Below are 27764 nucleotides of genomic sequence, written 5' to 3' on the forward strand. Positions count from 1 at the left end.
TATTTGGTCTGAGTGAATAAACTGAACTTGAACTTGAACTTGTAAGACACGCCCATTTTGTGTCACTCATGTTTAATGATGTTATTGGGTTTAAGGATTCAAAATTAATTCGTAATGTCATCAAAGACGAAGAGAGCTGAAAATGTAAATATTCAGTGTTAGTTACAGTTTTTGCACCTCTGACACATTGATATCGACTGTTCAGTATTGTTTACGAATATATATATATATATATATATATATATATATATATATATATATATATATATATATATATATATATATATATATATATAAAGTAAAATTAACATAGTGTAATCAATATTGGCCTTGACATGAATATTTTGTAGATATATCATAAATCATTATTATGCAATTTTAAAAGATGATTAAGATTACCGGAGGAACTCTTAAGTGGATTATATCTGTTATATCTGGCTGTCCCGGATAGCTGAGACCAGAAGGAAAACTGAATCAGGACCACAAGATAATCTAGATTAATTTTTAATTCCTCAACTAGGACGAAATGTTTTAATTTCATTCCGCAGCGCATTATTCAAATAAACGATCGAAATGTGTTAGATATCATATAGTATATTTTCTGCTTTTTTTGGTTATTTATGTCGGCACATAATGTGATGAAAATCCATATATAGCCAGCAAAAATGAATTTGCATAAAAATAATCTTTTAAACTATACACAATTTTGCACCAACTGTTTATTTTCGTCCACGAGGAATTCTTTATCTTCACACTTTATTTCTGTCATTTTCTTTAAAAATAAAATTTTAAAAAACCCTACGATCCGAGATCAGTGAAAAATCTCAGTAAGCGGTAAATAAGGAATCTTATCATGTTGGGACCAAGAAATGTGGGTTCATCTCTATTTTAACAGTCCTCCGATAGATTAATGTTTCTTTACACTTAATATCTTCAATCTTTATGGGAAGAAAGAAAACATCATTTACATATATTTAAGTGCGGATCACGCAGATTTCCCCTCCAAATGGTTCCAAAGCGATTCAATTATATAGTTGTTTGAAGGGGAAAATGACAAATTGTGAACGATAAACATATTTTGTAATTTTTTCTTGCCGGACAAAGGATGTTTATGTCCTTCGCCGTAGCGGTTCAATAAGGTCCCAGGACCCTACAGAACGACCGCATCCAAAGCAAGGATGCTACTTTTGCCCCAAGGTCCAATTTTCACGGTGTCTCGCCGCTTTTTATAAAGACCAGCATTAAAAGCACCCATGTTCGAATTTCCTTTAATCAATCGTAAGCCACGTCAGACGTCTTTTCGAACGCTACATTAATTCTCGCAGTATCTACGTAAACAATCAAATATTTAGTCTATATATACCCGGATGATAGAAATCTTTTTCTATTTCATTTGAATCCTTTCCATCCGATTGAAGTGCAATTAGGTTAATATTTGACCCCATTGTGACCCCTGTAAGAGTCGGGCATATAATACCCCCCGATCGGCGACAGACAGACACTCTGTCCTGTATGGAGGAAGAAGAAACATGTTAATCCGCGCTGTTTTCGTGGTCGGGGTGTTTCTAGCTGCGGCGCTCTCCGTCCCTTTGAAGAGTAAAAATGACGAAGGTAATCTTGAAAATGAGTAAATATCATCTTCTCTATACTAACAGTCATTCTTTTTAGTAATATCCTTCTTGTTTTACATATAAGGACCAACAATACATTTTTTTTTCTCTTATTAATGAAATGGACGAATCTTTGAATTAAATTCGGTGAAAATGGTGTAAAGAAAATAGGTTTATTTGAAAGTATAATTTTTTTCAATCGATTGGGAGAGAAAAAAACAAACCTTTTTTTTTTTAAGTTTGCCTATAAATGTATTTTACTTAAAAAATTCTAGAAGACAAAAAATTGATAAAAATACTGAAATTAATGAGTTACATAAAAAATGTATATTAGTGATCGATCTTTAATATTAAAGTTTTTTACAAATTATAAGGAAAAAAAATGACTAATGAATAAACACATAAAAACGATAAAGAACGGAGAGAAAGAAATTCAAATAAAAAGTACAATAAAGAGCAACAATCAAACAATAAAAAAAAAATACAAAATCTATTTACAGTGTATATTTTGTTTTTGTTACAGATTCATTGAGGGAAGAAGTACGAGAACTGCTGGATTATCTCAAGGAGGACCAACCTGACGATGAATTATCGGTGATTATCCTTAAACAAGAGTACACGCCTTGAATTCAACGCGTCTTTTATGTTTTACAGTTTCTTTAAAAAGGGGGAATTTACATTTCACTAAATGTCTTTTAACGCTAAGTCCTATAAAACTTAAGTTGTCTTTTTTAATAAGTACATGATTTATAAATCAAGTAATTGTTAAACTCAAACTTATTTTTCAAATAGTATTTATGTCATTGGAGAACAAAATATAGAGTTGGCTAGAGTGTTACTATAGGACTATTCTGTTTCCTTCCTTAACAGAACTTATTATCTTTTTTTTATTTTACACAACGTATATAGCATTATTCATTTACTTCATTGTAAAATAGTTAAGTCTAGAAAGTACGCAACACTTTTTTTTGTTCCGTCTCGGACAAAAGCACACGAATAAAAATGCAGCACGTGACTAATACAGCACGTGACTGTCGTCTGAATTTCTGCAGACTGCGAGCGAAAAATTCATTATGCATTATGCAAAAAATAGATTTATGTTAAGGATGTTTTTCGTTGATGATCAAAATAATGAATGGAAATAAGAACGAAAAAAGATTAATAAAATATGGTGCCGAGTAAGCAAAGTTGAGATTAAGTGTTCTCACCGTCTCCTGTCAGAGCTACATGTAATAAGCCATTTAAACAAAAGACGGTATAATACGACGAGACAAAAATAAAATTTTTCACCCCCCCCCCCAATAAAAATAAATTCTGCGAAAATAGAGTATACGTGCATGATTAAGTTGATGAATTTATAATTATATAACAATAATATTTTATTACCCAGAGAATTGACCACCTGGAGAAAGGGAAACGATTGTTCCGGAAATACTTTGGAGAAGAAAAACGAAATAATAACGATGGGAAAAAAGACAAAGCAGAGAAGGGCAAGAAAAAAGAGAAGCCAGGAAAGCACAGTGATATGATTGATGAAGAGGTACGGTTACTCTCTGTCAGTTTGATTTGAACATATTTTATTGTATACATATATATAAGATACATATACAAATGGTTCGGACACAAGTTTTGACAACTTACTAGGTCTTTACCATTAAATAGAAAAAATTATACAAAACTTACAACTGTTATTGCATGATATAGAATTGTTATTACGATAAATGAAAATAAGTGATGTATACGAAAATAAGAATCATGCACATAAACTATATGAAACAAATCTACCAGTTTCGTTGATGTACAATTGAACTGTAATGAGAATAACTGCAATTTCTGTCCGAATTCTGTCAGTTTGTCCGTATAGTGTGTCTTTCTTCTCTATGTTTCTCTATTTATCTGTCTGACACATCTTCATCTTGTTTAAATATATCTCCACGGATCTATTGTCGACATATACATGTACCTCGGATGTTTTTTGAGAATTCCTCCATAATTTGTCAATTGTGTAGATATTTTAGTTTCTTGTTTGAGGATCGTTTATGCTAGAAGACAAAATACCTTCGACTTTTTTTTTTTTTTTTTTACATTTAAATCTACTTGGCGAGTGTAAACGCAAAGGTTATACAAAATAAAATAATTTTCTAATTTACACCCAAAAGGCTAATTAAATAGGATGTTAATGCTTGTAGTTTGCATGGTTTCTGGTCATTGCTTTCATGCAAATCCCAAAGTACAGCTGTTAAAAGCAACACTTTCTCTGGTGCTAAATTTTATTTTCAGAATTTTGAAACTGTAATTTACGCGCAAACGATTTTGTTTATACAATTCCAAAAGTTATACCGGTATATTTTAATTTACATTTACTGCTTTCGACACATCTGTATTCTACAATACAGGAACATTTTTTCTGTTACATTTTATGACGATGTTCTATCATAAAACTTTGGATTATATAGACATCACGGCTATGTACGCTTTTGACAGAAAAAATAAACTTCTGAAAATATACCACTCTTGTTGCTTTAAAACATGTGTGATCATAGCGGATGAACAAATACCAAAAAAACAAAAAAAAAAAACCCAACAAAAAAAACAAAAACAAAAGTCCACCCATCCCCTAGCAAAACTAACAAAACAAAACAAACAAAACAAATCAAAACCTTAACAGCGTGAAAATAAAACCAAGTTTCCTTTTGTAGTGGTTTGGTTGCTTTAACGCATGACTACGCGCTGTCAAACACCTATCTGCGTAGATTGCTAACGACCTTTCAAACCTATGTTATTTTTCAAAATATCGGCGTGCGACAAACAATTCAGTCACGCTCTGCTGATTTTTGCTTCAGGATGTGGACCCAAATGACGAGAAACTAATGCAGTTATTGGAGGGAATGGCAGTAGAAAAGAACGGAAAGGTCTACCAGGTAAGGTCTGGATTTTGTATTTTGATGACGTCAGATACATGTAATGTATTGAAATTCTAACGTATTTTTAAGTTACAAACATAGCCACCCCCTCCAAAAAAAATAAATAAATAAATTAATTACCCCCTCTACCCCCTCCCCCTCCGAAAAAAATTGTTTTTGGAAATCAGATTTTAAAAGTTTTCTGTTTTTGATTTAATCTTGAAATTAATTAAAATGATTTTATCAGATTGAAATAAAGACGATATCTTAGCAAACGTAATAATAATAAAAGGAACAATCGGAGACCACTAAATAAAATTTTCTGCTATTATCCCTCCGTTCATATCATGTTAAAAAAAAAAAACAACAACAACTACAACAAAAACTGACCGTTTGTAAATTTTCGTTGTTTAGGTTAATGAAAATTGTTTTATTGTTCAAGGTTCATAAGGCGATCATTGCACTGGGTCTCAACTAGTCTATACTCCAGTAATCTCGGACTATTAAATAGATGATTACTAATATAAGCTGAAATTGATAACAACATGTCATTGCAAATTGAAATTTAAGATTAGATACTCATCGGAGTAACTCCTTTTTTAATATTAAGACAACTTTTTGATATAAATAACCAACAGGCACAAGGCTTGCACCCCGAATTGACAGCCATTGCCAAAGGTAACAAGATGGACAAACACCCCCTCACACCGGACCAGGCCAACATCGAGGGGATCCCCAGAGACCAGGTACACATGCAGGGATTAACACAATAAAAACAAACTTAACCCGTGCAGTCAGACGGTTTGTAACACTATACTATTATTTAAAGAATAGGGAATTATTCTTTGAGTATTATGAGATGATGATTTTGGTCGGGGCCTGATCAAATCCAATAAAGCCTGAAAATCACCTCATGATACATATATTCTAAGAACGATTCCTTATTACTTATATTTATATACTTTTCAGCTATTGTACGATCAAATACCTGAATATAGATATTAAGCAAACCCCGTTGACGCCTTAATTATACGTCATTTAAAGTTATTGGACTGTATAGTACAAAATCGATATGTTGGGTTATCACATGCAAAGACACTGAAAAATAAAACAATGTTTCTACAATGACCATTGCTTTCAGACACCTGTGGATTCCTAATGGGACGCGAAGAATACTATCCGCGTAAAATCGCGAGAACACAATTACTCACAAATTCTGAAATCTCGCTTTTATTTTTCGGAAAGCTATAAACTAAATAAATCAATGATAAAAAAAATCGTCTTTTGCGTTTTCAAAGCGCTAAGCATAGTACGGGCTATTGTGAATCTAATGTACGGGTTATTGTGAATTTAATACGGGCTATTGTAAATCTAATGTACGGGTTATTGTGAATTTAATGTACGGGGCTGCATTATTTAAGGGGCTGCCACGCAGTGATGAGGAAATATAGTGCCTACACAGATGCTGAAATGTTATACATATATCTGTTATATACTGGTTTGAACATATTTTATTGTATAACATAGGCGTCGGAACCGGGGGGGCTAGGGGGGGCTTAGCCCCCCCACTTTTTTTGCAAAGTTATACCCAACCATTAAAAACATAGCATGATAGAGGGCTGAGCCCCCCCCCCCCCCCCCCCCCCCACTTTTTCTAGCAGGAAAGATTATTGTTCCTAAATTTACCTTGAAAGATTGAGAAGTTAGATTGAGAAGCATACTACTACCCCCCCCCCCCCCCCCCCCCCCCCCCCCCCCCCCCCCCCCCCCCCCCCCCCACGGATTAGGATTTCCATGATTTTGGGAATTACTTTTTTCTCAATATTTCTGAGGATTAGTCTAGCCCCCCCACTTTCAATTTGCTTCCGACGCCTATGTATAAACAAATACAAATGGTTCGAACACAACTTCTTACAACTTACGAGGTTCTTACCAAGTATAACAATTTACAACTGTATAGTAGTTTAGAATGGAAAGTACATAGAAATGGATATTACTAATATAGTTAAGTTATTGAACAAACATACATGTATAAACAGATCTGTTGAATTTGGTTTAGGCAGTAAAATTGAAATTACAAGAATCTGCCACAATCTCTTATAAATCTTTGAACAGCTAAAAAAACATGTTGGTTTAAATTGACACTCAGAGATTCATCTCCCCACAAAAGTAAATGACAATTAATGATATTAATTTGATTTAAGTTTGGTTCAAAAGGTTTGAAAACAATTCATTTCGTGCATTGGTATAATTTTTACAACCAAAAAACAAATGATAAGAATCTTCTGGTAATCCGCATTGGCAACTAGGGCTTTCCAAAATATTTTTTCTGAAAAGGTCGAAGTTTAAGATACAGTTATGTCTGAGTGTTGTGTGTATGATGTTAAGTCGTCTCTTGCCGAAGCAAAAATAGGACGGAGGTTTAATTTGGTTTAATTGAATACTGCTTTTGAAACTTGTAAAGGAGGAATTGTTTCTGATAAGTAAACTTAAACTATTCCATTTATTGATCGTGTCAGGAACAAACGATTTCTTGAATATTTCTAGTCTACATTTCGGAATAGTATAGTTTTCTCGATTGCGTGTATTATAATTCGATTCTAAAGTCCTGATAGAAGGGAACATTTCTTTTAAATAATCAGGTACCAAATTATTATGAATTTTATACATTGTGCTCAATTTTGTTAATTTTCGTCTCTCGGAAAGAGGCGTCCAACCTGTTTCTAAATAAAGGGACTCTCTTGAAGATAATATGGGTAAGCCAGTGATGATTCTTGCCGCATAGAGTTGAACTTTTTCTAATTTTTCGACATCTTGTAATGAACAACCATTCCAGACAACTGAGCAGTATTCAATTAAAGGTCGAATAAAAGTCATGTACATTTTTGATAAAGTATTTCTTCCTATGCTAAATTTGAGCTTCTTCAACAAGCCAAGTCTTTGGTATGCATTTTTAACAATATTATCGATATACTCTGACCAGCAAAGGTTTTGACAAAAAAGTAATCCTAAGTGTTTGTGTGATGAAACATATTCTAATCGACTATTTTGGAATTGGAGTTTGGGAGAATAAAAATTTGTTTTGAGTGTAAAAAATATTGCTTTTGTTTTGGATGGATTAAATCTTAACAGCCAAGTGGATGACCAGTTTTCTAGAACTTTCAGATCGTGATTCAGGACATATTCAATATTGGCAACATTGTATGAAGAAGATTGTAAAGAGTTATCATCAGCGAACAGTCTACACAGTGAAAGCATATTTTCTGACACATCGTTAACATAAATCAAAAATAGAAGAGGGCCAAGAACTGAGCCCTGTGGTACACCAGCAATGACACCTCTACAGGAGGATAATATGTCCTTATACATAACTTTTTGTTTACGATTACATAAGTAGCTTTCAAACCAATTAAGAATATTGCCACATATACCATATGTTTGTAATTTAAAAAGTAGACCTTTGTGCCACACTCTGTCAAAAGCTTTCGACAAATCCAAAAAAAACATGCAACAAAATTTCCCTTCATCTATAGCTTTAACAATACTGTGATATGTTTCTAGTAATTGATATAAAGTTGAGTGGCCAGGCAAAAAACCAGCTTGATATTTATAAAATAGGTTATTTTTAATAAAATAATTGTAGACATGATTGAATATAATTCTTTCCATAATTTTGCTAACACAGCTCAAAAGTGATACAGGTCTGTAGTTTGTTGCTACAGAAGGATCGTCCTTTTTAAACAATGGTAAGACATGAGCAATTTTCCAATCATTTGGATACACATTTTCAGTCAAAGATTTGTTGAATAACAAACATAGTGGTTTGGCGACAGATTGTAAAGTAGATTTTAACATTTTGTGACTTATTGCATCTGGACCTATGGCTTTGTTAACAGGGAGTATTTTTATTATATCAATAACTTCTTGCTCCTCAATAGTTACATTGTTTAATTTGTCGTTACATATGTGATATAATTGAGGTAGTTGACTTAAAGAGTCATCAACGTTTGAAATAGATGAAAAATATTTGTTTAATACACCACCTTTTCTGTATCGGTAAAAGCAACATTAAATTCACCCGTATCAGACGTATACTGTATCGGTGGAATGTCTTTCGTTGGTTTTGCATGAAAAGCGTCTTTAATTAACTTCCAGTATAATTTGTTATTATTATTCGAGCTCGCGTCCGACAATTGTAAGTCAATACTATCATAATAATTACAAAGTGCATGTTTTTTCATGTTGTTAACTTTGTTTCTGTGTTTACGATAATTTATCCAATCAGATTCATTCTTTGTTTTTAATGCTTTGTTTCGAAGCCGGTTGCGTATTCTAATGGTTTTTCTAAGCGTTGAGTCAAACCATGGTTTGTCCTTGGGCCGGATAGTGACCGATTTTTCTGGTATACATTCACGTACAAGCTTTAAATATTGTGAAGTAAATTGTTCAGTTGCAGTATTGACATTTTCTGCGTTGCTTATTATGTTGCGCCATTCACAGTCATTAATTAGTTTGTTAAGTTTGTCAAAATCCGCATCTTTGTATCGCCAGACATTACATACATATTATGTTATATACATACAGAAGCTGGGTTAGCGCTTTTCATTACTATCAGAGATTATATTCTCGCTATTTGATACAGAACAGTGGAAAAAACGGAATTAGGTACTCGCGTGAAATAAGGTATTCGAATATAGTACTGTGAACTGAATTACGATATAGAGGTATTCAAATGTACATAGAGAAACGCCAATTGGTGTGGAAATAGATCAACCATTGTTGTGAATATTATATTTCATATGAATAAAAAGAACATTAATTTTATTTTAAAAAATATTTAAATTTTCAAGGTCGAAAGAAAAAAGAGAAGTTTTTGGAAAGCGGCGTGGAAATGGCCAAAAGCCATTGTACCGTTTACCATCGACAACAATACTATAGGTATGTTATTACACAACATATGCTAAATTCACAATTCATATTTTTAAAGATCGGGTTTTTTTATTTGTAAAAAGGTAAATAGTTATAAATTAGGACTGAAGTTTGATATTTATTGCATGAAAGCTGATCAGAATAGTCTTAATATCAGTCTGATTGTTTGAATTTTTTGTTTTTGCAGTAAAACAAGGGAGTTATGACGTCATTAACAAAGCAGCCGAAATTTTCAATAATCGCACTTGTTTAAAATGGCTACCATACACACCGGAACTAGCGGAGGAAGTAGGACATAACCATTATGTGGAGTTCAGGAATTCCGGGTTTGTGTTCTATTTTTAGAATGATCATATTTCTGGCAATGATGTGATTATCTAATGTGATTCATACATACTCATCACGTGATCGTTTCATTTTAATATTCACTGCATTGTAGATAGCGTGTTGTGCATAATATTCCAATTGACACTGAAAGTATTATACTAAATTTAAAAAAAAAAAAGCTCCAAAAATATACATGGTAAACGGACACTGAACCAATGAACTATCGCGGTACACGTTGAATTAAATTCAAAATTATAAGAACTGATAGCAATCCTTAAAGTAGCATTAAACAGACCATAAACTTGTAAATTAATTAAGGTGGATCCCTACTCAGACGCGTCATCAATTTAGCAGATATATTAAGCTTTAAAATCGAAAACGATATTTGTTCGGATTTACTGTTTTTTGCTCTAATTTTTAATGTTTAATTGATAATTCTGAATTTGATAGAAGCAGTCAAGTGTAAATAATGTCTACAAGTATATAAAGGTTTTGATCTTATTGAGTCCAATAGTTGGAAATCGTGAATTTGTGTACTGAGATTTTAGTACGTTTGTGTTTATATATGCAGAGGAAAGGTACTGTTTATCCCAAAAATTAATTTGTATTCAATACATGTAGTTTTGAAAGAAGACTTTTAAGGTTTATCAAAGCAAAGAAATAAAATGCTGTTTTCTGATGTATTTTTAAATTGTGTTCGTGTCACTTTTTTTTAGCTGCATTTGATAAGGGGGTATATATGTTCTAAAGGTCGTAGAAAAAAGAGAAGCATTTGAAATACTATATTTTTTTTTGCTTTTTAGTTGCAGTAGACATAAAACTACTATTTTAAAGTTTAAAAAATGGCGTTTAAACATAAAATGTTTAAGATAAGTTCAAAAATTTGAAATTATGTAAAAAGTTTGAAATAGCATTTTTGTAACATTTCATTTTAAAATTTAATTTTAATTTTTAATCAATCACATATTGATAATTACACTTGTTATTACTTTCTTACATATTTAATGATTAATTAAAAGATTTGAATCTTTGTTTTGCTTTGATATTTTTTTAATATGAGCCAAAAAATGATTTGGGTTGAAATAATGTGATCGAAGAAGGGGGCATGCATTTTCTGGAGACTCTGGTGATAAAAGTAAATAGTTAAGACATGTATTTTTGGGGTTTTTTTTATTACGTAAGTTATTATTCTACTTGATTAATGAAAAAAACCTTTACTTTAACCACAACAATCCTGAGTAGGGACCTACCTTAAGATGACGTTAGAAATATGACGTGTTGATCCATGGGATGGTTCATACAGAACTGAACGCGTTTGCTCTTCAAACCAGAAAAGAAAGGACTAGATCTGCAGATATCTGAATTTGATAGCCGAAAATATTTTTTTTTAATTTTTGTTTTTTCCTGTGTTACAGCGGCTGCTGGTCGTACGTTGGTTATATAACCAGGAGTCCCCAGGTCATCGGGATGCACGAGTCTGGTTGTATGAGTGTGAGTACAATTCATAACTCAAGTTATCGTCCTTCAGTCTAAGAAAATGACAAAAAATATATTAAGCAGTTATTTGTTAATTTACATGTTACGTCCACAGCTTGTAATATACATAATTTCCAAAAATTAGTCTTATATAGCTGGCTAGTACAGTATCAGGTTTCATTTTAAACAAGCTGATTTTAAATATGTAAATGTATATAAACGCAGATGTTATAAAGAGTAAACACATTCTTGTGCTGAAATAAGGAACATATTGTTTATTTGATAGGAAAATAATTGTATTATAATGCGCTATTACCTAAAATTTCTTTTATTTTTGAAAACGGACAAATATGATTACATTTTTATCAAATTACAGAGAGAGGATTCATTAAGTTAATAACGTTAGAGTATATATATCAAAACGTATCATGTCTGTGTTCTTCAATCATCGTTTAATTGATTTAGTCGTTTATATCATAACATATGTACGTATTGACTGTATTTGCATTTACATTTATACCATATAATAATGTATCCATTATCCGCCAAAATTCCACATGATATAAGAGGTTCCTTAAGACGTATTCCTGCAAGTCTCGATGTACTTTAAGGTTGGGATTTCAATCCACGAGATGTTACACGCCGCTGGCTTAATGCACGAACAGTCTAGGAGTGATCGAGACGAATACATACGTATGATCAAGGAAAACCTGAAAGAAAACATCGACAACGGCAACATGGCAAAGACAAGCACGTTCGATTTCAACGCCTACGACTATGAAAGCATCATGCAGTACAGTTTGTGGGTAAGAATTCATTCAAATCACGTTGTATTGGCAGCTATGCAGAATTTGAAAATAAAAGTTGTAGTTTTTTTTAAAAACTTTTTAGGTAAACGTCACTGCAACATTAACGATTTTGACGTGCAATAGATCTTAAATTTAATTAAATCTAAATCTACAATTCAAATTGATAATAACATACACTATTTCTTTCAGTACTTTCAGTACTTTGATTTTTGTCTGTGTAGGCCTTTTCCAAGACCGGGGGACAATCAATGGAGTTCTTGGACAGAGATCTCGAATTTTTAGCAGGGACAGGCGCAGGGGAGGGGCTGGATTTTTATGACGTCAAAGATATTACAGTAAATTACAAATGCGCAGGTGAGGAATCTTCAAATCACTTACTCAAATGGAACGTACTCTTATCGATTTTCAATTCCATGATACTTTTAAAGTTCACATGATCAGAATTTTGGGGATTGTCAATTTTTCACAACTTCATATGGAGGTGAAATAACTTATCTGTTATAATTTGTTGAAACTGTGCTTCCTAATTAATTTATGATGTAAACTTGTCGGAAATCCCGCCCCGACCCATGGCAACCTTGGTGAATTGAGCCACCATTAAAAACGAGCCGCCGCTAATTTATGTACTTGTTTATTCCACGAATTGGTTAACGCCCACTAATAAACCTTTAAAAAAAATAACAATTCATGCAGGAAAATTGGATCAAATGAACTTTTATTAATTTTACAGTTTGTACCTGTTGATTTACAATATTTTAACAGCACATTGCACAGACCCTCCAGGGTGTGTCAACGGGGGCTTCGTCAACCATGACTGTGTGTGTTACTGTCCCAGGGGATACACAGGGGAAACATGTGAAACAGTGATCACTGACGATGGTAGGTCTTACAAAGTGTGAGCTTCTTTAATATCTAACATATGAAGCAACCGTTCTCACATAGCTATATGTGTGAGCTTCTTTGATATCTAACATATGAAGCAACCGTTCTCACATAGCTATATGTGTGAGCTTCTTTGATATCTAACATATGAAGCAACCGTTCTCACATAGCTATATGTGTGAGCTTCTTTGATATCTAACATATGAAGCAACCGTTCTCACATAGCTATATGTGTGAGCTTCTTTGATATCTAACATATGAAGCAACCGTTCTCACATAGCTATATGTGTGAGCTTCTTTGATATCTAACATATGAAGCAACCGTTCTCACATAGCTATATGTGTGAGCTTCTTTAATATCTAACATACGAAGCAACCGTTCTCACATAGCTATATGTGAATCTTTAATATCTAACATATGAAGCAACCGTTCTCACATAACTATATGTGAATCTTTAATATCTAACATATGAAGCAACCGTTCTCACATAGCTATATGTGAATCTTTAATATCTAACATATGAAGCAACCGTTCTCACATAGCTATATGTGAATCTTTAATATCTAACATATGAAGCAACCGTTCTCACATAGCTATATGTGAATCTTTAATATCTAACATATGAAGCAACCGGTCTCACATAGCTATATGTGAATCTTTAATATCTAACATATGAAGCAACCGTTCTCACATAGCTATATGTGAATCTTTAATATCTAACATATGAAGCAACCGTTCTCACATAGCTATATGTGAATCTTTAATATCTAACATATGAAGCAACCGTTCTCACATAGCTATATGTGAATCTTTAATATCTAACATATGAAGCAACCGTTCTCACATAGCTATATGTGAATCTTTAATATCTAACATATGAAGCAACCGTTCTCACATAGCTATATGTGAATCTTTAATATCTAACATATGAAGCAACCGTTCTCACATAGCTATATGTGAATCTTTAATATCTAACATATGAAGCAACCGTTCTCACATAGCTATATGTGAATCTTTAATATCTAACATATGAAGCAACCGTTCTCACATAGCTATATGTGAATCTTTAATATCTAACATATGAAGCAACCGTTCTCACATAGCTATATGTGTGAGCTTCTTTGATATCTAACATATGAAGCAACCGTTCTCACATAGCTATATGTGAATCTTTAATATCTAACATATGAAGCAACCGTTCTCACATAGCTATATGTGTGAGCTTCTTTGATATCTAACATATGAAGCAACCGTTCTCACATAGCTATATGTGTGAGCTTCTTTGATATCTAACATATGAAGCAACCGTTCTCACATAGCTATATGTGAATCTTTAATATCTAACATATGAAGCAACCGTTCTCACATAGCTATATGTGAATCCAAGCTACAGTTTGTTCATGATATGAAGTGATATTATATGAAAAAGCTATTCCTCTACCAAAACGTTCCTTTTACTTGTTTTACTTTTTTACCTGTTTTGTACCTTTTTATTCTACGGACACTTTACATGGTATTGCTACATAACATTAACAATTTTCACGATAATTCTTGATAAATGGTGCAATGGGATTAGATCTATTAGTAGTGTAACAATAACCGCTCATTTTGTAAATTAAAAAAAATATTTTTATCGAATCAGGAATATTCTAAAAAATGGTTAGATAGAAACTCAGCATTAAAGGTTATTGATTAATATCAAAAGTCAATTTTATTTCATTGTTTATATGTTTATTTTCTAACAAACAATCTGTTGTATTTGTAAAGAAAGTAAAAAAGTGCATCAAAGTTACTTAATAAAACTACTCTTAATTACTAAAATTATTAATTATTGTTTATAAATAATTCATAATAGTATAATTGATGAATTATTGATTTATTAATAATTTAATTTTCCATACCTTTCCACTGACAGGTTGTGGGGGAATGATCGAAGTTCCTCTTGGTAAAGACGTCTTTGTGACGTCACCCGGATATCCAGTTTCTTATCCACTCGGAAAAGTTTGCCGGTGGGGCGTGAAGGTAAACGAGTTAATTTAGTAAATGTGATATTTGTAACGTTTTCTTTTCATATGTCATCTACAGCTAAGCTTTCTTGTGGGATTATGCAATTAGCCAAACCCTGATAGGATATTTTAAACATACCGGAGTAAACAGTCATCAATAGGGCCCGCAAATAGTACATAATTATTGCAACGAAGTCAAACCGTATATTTAAACAATAAATAAGTAAATTTTGTTCAGCAATGGTCGCTACCTCCATAACCCGCATGAATCATCAAAGAAAGCATTTTATTGTTTAAATTAACATCTTTCTTTAACAAATTAATAAACTGATTATGAAAAGTAAGTAAAATTTACTAAATTACTGTTAACGTACATAAGTACGGTAGCTAAAAGAAAAAACCAAACGTCTCTTGTAAAACTGAATCTGACATTATCATGATTATTTCATGCAGTCCATGATTTTTCTTAGGTCGCTGTAAGTTTCGACCAATTAATATACAGGGCGTGTCTATTTCTGTCCTGTCACTTTCTCGTCAGTTTCAGCTGCTGTAGATTTCGACCAATAGATAAATGGGGCGTGTAGATTTAAGTCTGGCTGTTTTTATAGAGCTATGAATTAACTATAAGTTTCCTAAGAAATAGAGGAAATAATCCTTGGTAGATGTAAATATATAATAACATACTAAGTCTTTGCACTCCAGATTCAACTTAACAGTTGATGTTTGCTGCTCGTCCGGTACTGTTGGATATTTTTTTGTAGTTGTGATACTTTATATTAAACTCATTTCTCCGGTGCTCATGTCCTCGGCGGCAAAGTACTGTTGAATAAAAATGAGCAAGTGAAGATGCAACAAAATCAACCTTATAAATGTGATCTCTTCCCTCTCTCATGAAAGCATTAGTCCATATACACGTCTCTGTTTTAATTAAGATATTCAATGAGTTAAGCTGTGACACTAGTTGGCGCGACTTTTGACCCATCAATTCACTATCTAGTCCATTAATCTAAGTTTAAAAGAAATCTCATGTTTTAGTCCATTCGCAGAATCACAGATTAATACAATGAGTTTCAACCTTTCACAGTAATACAAACAATCTGCCTTTGTTGGTTTTTGTTCAACTTTGTTTATTTCTGATAAACATCTGATTTGCCACTTTGAAATATGGCATGATATTTTGGAAACTAGCGTGTACATCGGAGATTTGATCTATAATTACACAGGTCCCCGAGGGGTGGTACGTCCGAATGACGGTTGAGGAGCTCCATTTAGCGGACAACAATTTGGACAGATGTTATCATTGGTTGGAGATTCAGTACAATCTCCCTGGACAGACAGGAATCAAGTAAGGACAACGAACAACGATCACACACGCGGTTACAAGTAGTTATAATAAACCATCTTTCTTAGTAAGAATCTTCTAAGTAAAAATCACAATTTTATGTCATTTTTTTTTAGTTCTTTAACAGAAAATACTGCAATTGCAGTCAATAAAGAACCAATGGAATGTGATTTTTACAAGAATTATTTTTAGAGATTATTAGTGAATGATGCGACTGTATCTGTTTTAATAAGCATTCTTTGGGAATTATGAATGGAGAACAGTGATTTGACGTGAACATATTTTATTGTATACATATATATAAGATACATATACAAGTGGTTCGGGCACAAGTTCTGACATGGTTCGGACACAAGTTCTGACAACTTACTAGGTCTTTACCATTAAATAGAAAAATTATACAAAACTTACAACTGTTATAGCATGATATAGAATTGTTATTACGATAAATGAGAAGAAGTGATATATATATACGAGAAGAAGAAACATGCACATAAACTATATCAAACAAATCTACCAGTTTCGTTGATATACACTTGAACTAATGAGAATAATGGAGACCAGTCGTAGCACAATCAGTGAAATGATTTCAGCTATTTAAAAATGAATTCCATATACTAGTATCCATTTTTGTCATTGATTTGTCATTGATCGAATTTACCAAAGGGTGTTAAATCTGTAATCTTGTATTGGCAAAATTTGTTTTTTACTATAACTTGGCATTTTTCTGCGTATAGTGTTTTTGTAATGTTAAAGTGATCGCGATCCCCACTTATGAAATAAAATAGATTAGATAAAAGGTCACCACGATAACAAATAAAGGTTGGCTGACATAAACTTTCATGGGAACGAAAAAACACAATTTATAAAAAAAAATGAAATTTAAATTTTAAATTCACGTAGACGTTGCGGGGATATGATTGGTGACCAGTGGACAGGCTCCAAGGACAGTCCAAACTTCATGACCTTGACCTTTAACAGTCAATTTGTCCAGGACAGGGTCCCAGAGAAGGGCTTCAGATTGCGGTTCAACGCCGTGGGGCGAGGTATAGGTGTCTCATAAAAATAATCATGAATGATAAATGATTATTTTACTGAATTTAAAACCTTTTCTCTCTTTGTAAAAATGAAGATGCAAATGTATTCCATCAATAATTAGACATGTCTTGATAACCTACATTTAAAATAAAAATTTCTAAGTCTTACATGAAGTAAAAAAAATTAATGCAAAATGAAATCTTATCAATTTAGATGTTTATACTACATAAAATGTATGAATAGATTTCTGAAATCTGGAATATATTGTATCTTAAATCTCAATGACAAAAACGGTGACCATACAAGCAAAACAACAAACGTTAAAACTATGTTATTCGACAGGAACCACAGTGTTTGCTCTGATCTGTTTACAGGCTGTAAGAACAACCCGTGTAAGTACGGAGACTGCCGCGAGAGCGAGCTCGACTGCCAGTTCACGTGCGCCTGCTACCCAGGGTTCACGGGAGAGCTCTGTGACCAGTTGTCGGGTGAGAATGATGCACCCCACATTGCAATGTCTTTATTTCAATAAATTGATTTAAAACCCATGTTCATCCAAACAGATATGAATGGCTTTCTTGAGATGTATATTGAAATGCAAACTAAAAACACAGTCATTTGAAAGTATTCTTCTGAAACAAAGCAATCCGGCTTTCAAAGTCACGCGGAATTTACAGTTTATTTGACAGTTTACAATGTTAAGTTTTTTTCAGATGACACCAGCTTGGAGTGTTCATTTGAGACTCGGCAATGTTTTCTAGAGAATACGTCTGAGGGAGACGATTTTGACTGGGCACTGAATTCAGTGAGTACAATTATATAGGACCATTGACAAAACTCATGTATGGAGATTTCGTTTCATGAGTTCTTCCAAAAATCTGTTCGTAAACTTTTATTTGGATTTTAACAAGATAGAAAATGTTCGATGGAAAAGCAGTGCTGATAATCTGCATGAGTTTTACAGGATCTGGTGTAACATTTTTAAGATACAATGCCCATTTAGTCATCTGTCAAATTTCCAATTGCAAAATGAGAACAATCGTGTCATACAGTTTACTCAGTATATATGTCAGTGATATCATGCTCAAATCTTCAACACTCCCTCTAATGACATTATTTGCAGGGTTCTAGCAGCTCACAAGGGACCGGACCAGAGAGAGCTTATAAAGGAAACAACTACATCTTCACAGAGATGTCCAGCCCTCGGGTCAAGGGTGACAAGGCGTGGCTGGTGTCGAGTCCGACATTCCCAGGTCTGGGTTTTCCCCCTACCTTTAGACATAAGCAAAATTGATGCAACTTTTTCAAAAAATTACAAATGTACATAGAATAGCTGTTGCGTTCTATTCACCATTAACAGGACCTTGTGTTCAATTCCGTGATCCCTTTATGTGAAGGGATGCCTTTGTATCAACAAATCACATACTACCAATAAATCTTGTGCATTTTACAAAATCATAAAAAAAAATATCATACTATTTGACAAATATTTGAAATTGCAATGATAATTCTTTTTTTAATCTTTATCTTGACATTTCTTACCTACACAGCGGCGGAGAGATGTCTGTCATTCCGGTATCACATGTTTGGACACACGGTGGACACGCTGAACGTTCTTGTTTCCGGGAAGGACCTTGCACAGAGCGTGGCCTGGACACAGTCCGGTAACCAAGGCAGCGACTGGAAATACGGTCAGGTCACCATCCAGAAAATGGAGGAACTGAAGGTAATCATAGCTTATAGTGGTCACATGATCCGCAACGTAGTCGTATGTAAATCAGTGAAGAAAGAGACGAAATTATCAAATGAGCATTTCTTAAAATTACCCTTTACTCATAAACTATATTTATAACTATGAACATACTTCAAAAAGCTAAGAATACTCCTTAAGATTACGGAGTTACATTATACTGACACTTATAACGGGCACTCTATTTATACTTCATGTAAGAACACGTTACTACAATGATGTACATTATGCAAGGAACATGAATATATAGTTCATACATTTTCATGGGTAAAAAAATATCTTATTCATCATTTTATCTCACATTATACATTCTCCAGATCATCTTTGAAGCTATCAGAGGAGATGATTGGAACAGCGATATTGCTCTAGATGACGTGATACTAAGTGTTGGCACATGCTTGGAAGGTAAATACACATGACGTGGGCCTAAATTATTCTAAAATGGCAGCGGATAGAATATCATGATGCAATGCTGAGGATTTGGTGCGGTGGATGAATATTATCACAATATTTTAGTAAAATCAATGAGATAAATCAGTTGACGCACTGTTCGGCATGTACCATACACAGCAATGCCTCTGTACAAAGAGACAACTATCAAACTGAAAGATTTTCTTTTATTCTCTTTGACAAATACCTGATGTTGGAAAAAATTATATCCCTGCAAATTCAGAGCTTTCTCTTATTTTGTTTTCAGTCAACGAATTCACTGAGTGTCTGACGTCTAGTCGCGGTGGGGAGTATAAAGGAAGAGCCAACGTGACACGATCTGGAAGAGCGTGTCAACCGTGGGCCGAACAGTCGCCTCACTCCCACACCGCGTACGAGGCCCTGTTCAACGACTCCAACTACTGCAGAAATCTGTACCCTAATAGTAACTATCACCCCTGGTGCTACACCATGGACCCTAACAAACGATGGGAGTATTGTGATATCCCGGCATGTGGTATGGAATTGGGCAGCAATTATGATAATTATAATATCGATTTGTTTCAACCATTTGATTGTTATTTGTTTCTTTACTTTTTCATGCGTTGATTTTATTTTCTTACAATAAATTTTGATGGTGTTAATATCCACAAAAAGGCTTAAAAACCACATCTTCGTAAAAAAATCAAGAATTTAATGTAGATATTTATAGAATTGCAAATCATTCGCTTAACAACAACAATTAAAATTATGACAGTTCTTTATGTTGCTCCACAGAATACGATGAATGTACACGATCGAGAATCGGGTTCGAGTATGCAGGCCGAGTGAGCAGAACCTCATCAGGAAAGACTTGTCAGAGATGGAATTCCCAGACCCCGCACGAGCACAACTTCGGCCTGGTGGCGCACGAGAACTACTGCAGGAACCCCGGGGGACGGGAGCAGCGGCCGTGGTGCTTCACCACCGATAACACCACGCGGTGGGAGTACTGCGACATACCGGCATGTAGTACGTAACCATCTACAGGAAAAACGTGATGATAAGGAAGTCTAGGGGCTCAACAAATTAACCATCGGATCATGCTTTGATTTTTCCAGATGATGTGTTTAGCTATTGAATATCATTTAGAAAAAAAATATTCATTCTTTTTAGCTTAATAATGTAGACATTTTTTTTTATATCTTTATATAAGTGCATAGCTCTTCTTTTGAAGGAGATAAATAAAGTCTTAAAATGGAAACGAATATCAATCCCCATAGCTAATTATAAAACGCCATGGGGGTCAACTCATCTAAATTATATAATATATTTATAAGATATGATAATTTTAGATGTAAACTATTATTTCATGACAAAAAATCCATCATGATAGCTTTTAGTTTTAAAATTTGATTGTTTTCTTTTACATGTATCTTTTTAGAAAATTCTCTTTTAGGAGATCAATATAGTCTTAAAAAGGCAAGCGCCATTGAGCAATTTAAAATGGTTATAAAAAGTCGGCTAATAACATTTTCAAATGTTAGGTTGCAAATTTCATTTTTCTATAAAATTTCTATTTTATAAGAATAGTAACCCGTAGTCAACCTGTACCACTTTTTTTTATTCGCATGTAGATTACAAAGCGCGTGAGTGTGTACTATTATCACAAGGATTTGATTACTTTGGAACCGTCAACGAAACTGCTTCCGGTAGAACCTGCCAACGGTGGGATACGAAATCTCCGCACTCTCACAGCCGTACGTTTGAACCTATACGTTTTGAAGAATACACTCATTTTCTCAAATGTCTGTGATACGTGTATGAATTCAGGACTCGAATTCGGTTTTAAAATGTGTGAAACATGTGGTGAAGCAAAAAACAATTTTATACTTTTTTTTAACCTGTAACATTTCCAATGAATATACTTAATAAAAAGATACTTCGCCATGAAGATGTACAGCAAATAATTTTTCTTGTTGCACCGTTTTTTTAACAGTAAAACTGTACTCGGCCCAGGAGAACTACTGTAGGAACATAGATGGCGAGAGACGGCCCTGGTGTTACACTACAGACCCAAACAGACGCTGGGAGATCTGCGATGTTCCGGATTGTGGTGAGATTATTTTTTGAGTCAGTCGATCCTCTTTTAGCCTATGTCTTACTTTCACATAGCCGTAGAAATTGAAGAAATCCCTGTCGAGTTGTTTACGTATTATATGATGATGCTTGTTTAGAGTATAAGAGGTGATGCAAAACAATGCTATATGCAATGAAAAATTTAAGAATAAAAAAAATTGAGACTACGTTGAGAAACATTTACAATTGTAAAGTTGTTTACTTAGCAAAGTTGTTCAATGCTTAAAAATACCGAGCTCAAACGAAGGACAATCAAGTCAAGAAAAAAAAATATATGAAGTCTATTTTTGGGGGTTTATTATTATTTTCAGATGCACAACCATGCCATTCGAATCCCTGCTTAAATGGTGGGACTTGCAAAAACGAAGGAGACACATTTACCTGTACCTGTTTCCCAGGCTATCAGGGCGACAGGTGTGAAAACGAAGGTAACATACAACACACGGTGTAACATACAACACACAGTGTAACACACAACACACAGTGTAACATACACCACGCAGTGTAACATACAACACGCAGTGTAACAAACAACACGCAGTGTAACATACAACACGCAGTGTAACATACAACACGCAGTGTAACATACAACACACAATGTAACATACAACACGCAGTGTAACATACAACACACAGGGTAACATACAACACACAGTGTAACATACAACACGCAGTGTAACATACAACACACAGTGTAACATACAACACAAAGGGTAACATACAACACGCAGTGTAACATACAACACGTAGTGTAAATCTACATTTTGTCATACTAACTCTGTTCTTGACTACTTTTGTATCTTCTGTTATTAAAGATGTATTTTTTGCACTGTTGTCTTTTTTTGTACACGTATGCGTAAAATAGGCAAGATATACAGTCACCTTATTTCCCATCAGATCTACCTACCAATGTTAAATATAATATGCTTAACTTTGAACTGTAAATTAGTTCTACATGTATATAAAATTCCCACATTTAAGGTTTGATTATAATGGTTTTCTTCATATTTATTTATGACTCTTTTTTTGAATAAGATTGATTCAGTCATTAAGTCTCAAAAGGCCTCGGTCATCAAGCTCTCGAGGTATTCTTACATGTACAAAAATTATTTTTTGATAAAACTCGCTTTTTATACTTCATACAAGGTCCGTCATAATTTTTTTTCATAGACTCAACAACGAAAGAAAATTGCCGGCGATCGACGATTGGTTGGGAATATGCCTCCATTATCTCTGTCACGGCCAGCAATCGAACCTGTCAGCGCTGGAACGAATCCACCCCTCACGGTCACCGCTTCACCTCTTCAATGGCCGACCAGAAAAACTACTGTAGGAACCCGGACCGGGAGCCGAGGGGTCCTTGGTGCTACACCACGGATCCGGCAAAGAGATGGGAATACTGTGATATTCCAAAGTGTGGTAGGATAGCTCACGTAATACATTACACTAACCCAAAAAATTATCCTGACAACTGTGATATAAATGTTCGATTTTTAGGTCGTCTGAGTAAACTCAGGTGACCTTTTGCTATCCGTCGTCGTGCGTCGTGCGTTAACAATTAACATTTTTAACCTTTTTTTTAAAAACCACAAGGTTGATTGTTACCATTTCTGATGTGAGGCATCTCTATGGTAAGAAGAATCTAAATTGTGAAATTCATGGCTCTACCACCCCCGGGGCACTACATGTGGGACCAAATATGCCAAAAAAGCCAAATTTTCAAAAATCTCCTTCCCTACTCCCACACACGTGAGGAAAAAACTGTTTGCATAGTTATGATGTCCATGAAGCACTCTACCAAAAAGTGTGAAATTCATGGCCCCTGGGTCAGGGGTTCTGGCTTTAGGGTGGGGCCAATATGGCTATACAGTTAAAAAGGTATTAAATCTTAAAAAATCTTCTTCTATTCTACCAAAGATATTTGTTTAAGCTAAATGCATGATTATGATGCCCATGAAGACATCTACCAAAATAGTGTACGGGGTTCAGACTCTAGGTTGGGGCCAATATGGCCATATATTAAATATGTATTAAATCTTAGAAAATTTTCTTCTCTACTCCCATATATATTTGGTAAAAACCATTTGCTTGGTTATGATGTCCATGGGTCATTCTACCAAATTTGTGAAATTCATGACTCCTGGGTCAGGGGTTCAGGCTCTAGGGTAGGGCCAATATGGCCCTATAGTAAATATGTATTAAATCTGAGAAAATCTTCTTCTCTACTACCATATATATTTGTTAAAAACTAAATGCATGATTACGATGTCCATGAGGCCCTCTACTAAAATTGTGAAATTCATGACCCCTGGGTTAGTGGTTCAGCCTCTAGGGTGTGGCCAATATGGCCATATAGTAAAAATGTATTTAATCTTTGAAAATCTTCTTCTCTACTCCCGTATATATTTTGAATGCATGGTTATGATGTCCACTAACTCCTCTACCTAAATTGTGAAATTCATGGCCCCTGGGTCATGGGTTTAGGACATGAAGGGGGGGGGGCAATATAGAATTAATGCGTATAATGTTTAAAAATGTTCTTCTCTATTCTCGCATATCTGTCTAAAAAACTGATTTAACATTTTGTTTACCTGGAAGTCCTCTACTGAAATTTTAAATTTCATGGCCCCTGGAGTATAGGTTTTGACTCTAGGGTAGGGCGAAAATTGATGTATAGGTGTTAATGCATATAATGTTAAAAATATTATCTTCTTTACTCCCATACACCTGAAAGGAAAACTTAATTCATGATTTTGTAGGCCAGATCTTTAAGTTTTTCGCCAAAATTAAAGGTTTCATAGTTCTTTTTGAAAGATTTCAGGCAGAGAGGTGGTCGTCATAACAAATTTATAATTTTTATGCTCCCGAATGAATCCAAATTAATTAAATGCATATATGAGACTCCTCGACAAGTTTGTGTACGGTTTATATACTCAGGTGACCGTTCAGGCCAATTGGCCTCTTGTTGTGTAAATGATATTTGTTTAATGTGGCTCACTAGATATCATACTGGATAATAAGTAGTATTTAAGTCTAATAGGCACAAAGTTTGCAATTTTGGATGAAAAATTACATTTTCAAAAATTTAATTCAGTTAACATGAACAAAAGCTCCAGGCGGATTCGAACTGATGATCTGCAATTTAGAAGTCCAATACTTTAACCACTGAGCTACGACGAAATACAACCCAGTTGAACGATATAAACATTTAAATCGCCATCTTGTGACGTAGTGTCTTAAAAAGTATAAGTGTAGGTGTAGTGAGGTACCTTAAGTTTTACATTGCGTTGAAAATTTCTTAAAACCTCTTTAGAGTGCACTAAATTTGTAAAATAGCCCCAGTATGTTGTTAAATATGTATGGTTACTCCCTCCGCTATTTGCAATAGTTCTTGATGTTTAAGGGGAAAATGAATGTTTTTAGAAAGAAACATTAACATTAACATATATAAATATGAAATTCAAATATATAAATCTTATTTATTATTTAGGGACCAGGAAACAATATATCATGATTTAGAGTCCTTTTCTGCCGGCATTTCCGCTGCTATTAGAGGTTGAACATTAAATAATATTTACATTATTATTCCGTTTATTTCTTACGAAAACTTAGTTAATTCATAGCTCTATAGAAACGTTAAAAACCAGACTGAAATCTACACACCCCGTTTATCGGCGGCTGAAACTGACAAGAAATTGAGAGGACTGAAATTGACACGCCCTGTTTTATCGATTGTTCTAAACCTACAGCGACCTAAGAAAAATCATGGACTGCATGAAATAATCATGATGATGTCAGACTCAATCTCACAAGAGATGATTTGGCTGTTTTTTTTTTTTTTAGCTTACTTACTTATGTACATGAACAGTAATTTAGTGAATTGTACTTACTTTTCATAATCGGATTTTTAATTAGTTTAAAGAAAGATGTTGATATAAACAATAAAATGCTGTCTTTGATGATTCACGCAGGTTATGAAGGTAAAATTTACTCAAGCCGCTAATGCGGGTTATGTACTTTATCTGAAATGTCGCTATCTTCATATCCCGAATGAATCACCAAAGAAAGCATTTTATTGTTTAAAGAGACAGTACGGCGCATCTTATCAAAAACCGACTCGAACAAAATTTCCGGTAATTTCCTAACTATACAATAAGTAAATTATTATTCACACATGTGTTTTCAGCTGTACTGTCTCTTTAAGGGTGTTGTTTACTCAGGGTTTGAGTTCTCAGATTCGAATTGTTATAAAATTCAATTTAATGAGTAAAATTTGTTTCAAACACAAAAAGAATTTATGAAATAAATGAATATTGACTAAACATTCAATATTTTTACTTTATTATGGAATTACGCTCAAACAAAAATAGACTTTTAGCCAAACAGAGGAAATTCGGACTAAATTTTGAAAATTTTGTTTTCCACTAAAAATTTTGGGCAGTACTCTTATATTAAAAGTTAAGATTTTATATTTTAGTCTATATAATTTTGCATATTTTCTGTTGGTTTTACCTCACTTCTTCAATAAAATAATATAATGGCACATATTGCAAAAATATTGAAAAATGCTTAAAAATGATAAAAGACGCCATATCTCAACATTTTGATCATTGACCTAATATGAATTTTATGCCAACAGAATAAGGTCAGTACAATTAGTTCAACACTATAAATGTTTTTGTATTATCATCATTCAAATTTTTTAAAAATTGGATCAAAAATGGGTAGGAATTTAAAAACTGATAGAGGAAATTCGGACTGAAATGTTTTTAAAAATTGTTGCTGAAATCTTAATGGTTTGTTCCCATTTAGTTCCAATACCATTTATAAACTGTATTTTATTTTTGAAAGTGTTTTATTATTTGTAATATTATTACAATTAAGAAAATCTCAATCTTAGTGTAATATTTTATGGAATTTTTCTTGATTTTTTCAAAAAATATTAAATGGCCATTAACTCAAAAAGTAGGTCATTGACCTACTTTTTTGAAAGTGAAAAATAACAGTACAATCAAAGGTCTATAATACACAATAGATGGTTTTTTTTTATCATCAGTAGATTTTTTTTTTCATTCTGAGTAAATGTCATCCTTAAGTGAATTCAATGGTATATCAAATAGAATAGACTGTGATTGTTAAAGTATTTACTTTCAAATCAAATGACACATACATTTATTTAAGAATTGTTTTAATTTAATAAAACTGACTGTACGCAAATCTTTTTTATTTGACGGAAATAACTATTTATCATTTTGATTTTTTTAAATATAAAATCAGAAACCCCACCCAATGAATGTTTAACGTCCGTTCGAGGAGGAGACTATTTTGGTCACACAAACAGAACTATAAGTGGACGCACCTGTATGCGCTGGAACTCACAATCCCCTCATGACCATGGCTACGGGTATATCAGTGACCAAGAGAACTACTGTCGAAACCCGTATGGGAGTGAGCCGAGAGGACCGTGGTGCTATACCACAGATCCGGACAGGCGATGGGAATATTGCTCTATTCCTCTGTGTGGTAAAAATTTATTGAGCTTTATCATTTTATATCAGTTGACATCATAGAAACCTTTGCAATTGATATGTAAATTTGTTAATATGTTTACCAGCATGTTTCTCGAAGAAGATTTGAGCAATATTAATTTCATTTAGACTGAGTAAAACAAAACAAGCCATAACATAGCTGAGATATTGATTGAATATCTATATACATTTTCAGGTGGACAAGTATAAAAAAGAGGTCCCTATGTTGTTTTTCATGGACATAATCTGACACTAAGAAGCCAGACAGGGAACAATAGCAATTGGATCAAATGCTATATTGTATTGTTTTTCTTGGGAAAATGTTGCAACTTTTTAAAAATAAATTTTCATCACAAGCATTCTCTATATTACAATATTTTTAATTTAGCATAAAACTGAATAATTCAAATGTAGGGAAAAGGACTTTGTGCGGCATGGTCAAATATCTGCCCACGATTTCAACCAATTTTTGAATAGTATTGTATTAAAGTCAAATCTTCATAAATCATTGTACAGAGGATGCCTATCCCTTTAATCTTGATTTTAGTCATCATTGCTCATTCGTTGTTAATCTATGACGTCAGCTAAATGACCTACTTCCCGCAAACTTGCAAGC

The 27764-nt window shown here is 33.6% G+C and overlaps 1 protein-coding gene across 1 annotated transcript; it reads left to right on the forward strand.

Moving 5' to 3' along the window:
* Positions 1–1462: 1462 nt before the first annotated feature.
* Positions 1463–27517, forward strand: LOC128181881 (uncharacterized). Its single transcript, XM_052850441.1, has 27 exons — positions 1463–1611; positions 2134–2204; positions 3001–3150; positions 4454–4531; positions 5152–5259; positions 9364–9451; positions 9630–9768; positions 11185–11260; positions 11857–12051; positions 12276–12408; positions 12817–12933; positions 14853–14959; positions 16167–16288; positions 17189–17331; positions 17698–17811; positions 18037–18128; positions 18447–18576; positions 18874–19049; positions 19391–19478; positions 19771–20019; positions 20280–20513; positions 21119–21241; positions 21481–21597; positions 21932–22048; positions 22791–23039; positions 26898–27143; positions 27345–27517. Exons 1-27 carry the CDS (start codon positions 1530–1532, stop codon positions 27356–27358), a joined length of 3558 nt encoding a protein of 1185 aa, XP_052706401.1. The 5' UTR covers positions 1463–1529; the 3' UTR covers positions 27359–27517.
* Positions 27518–27764: the final 247 nt, after the last annotated feature.

Source organism: Crassostrea angulata, chromosome 4, assembly GCF_025612915.1.
Source record: "Crassostrea angulata isolate pt1a10 chromosome 4, ASM2561291v2, whole genome shotgun sequence".
Classification (NCBI taxonomy): Eukaryota; Metazoa; Mollusca; class Bivalvia; order Ostreida; family Ostreidae; genus Magallana; species Magallana angulata.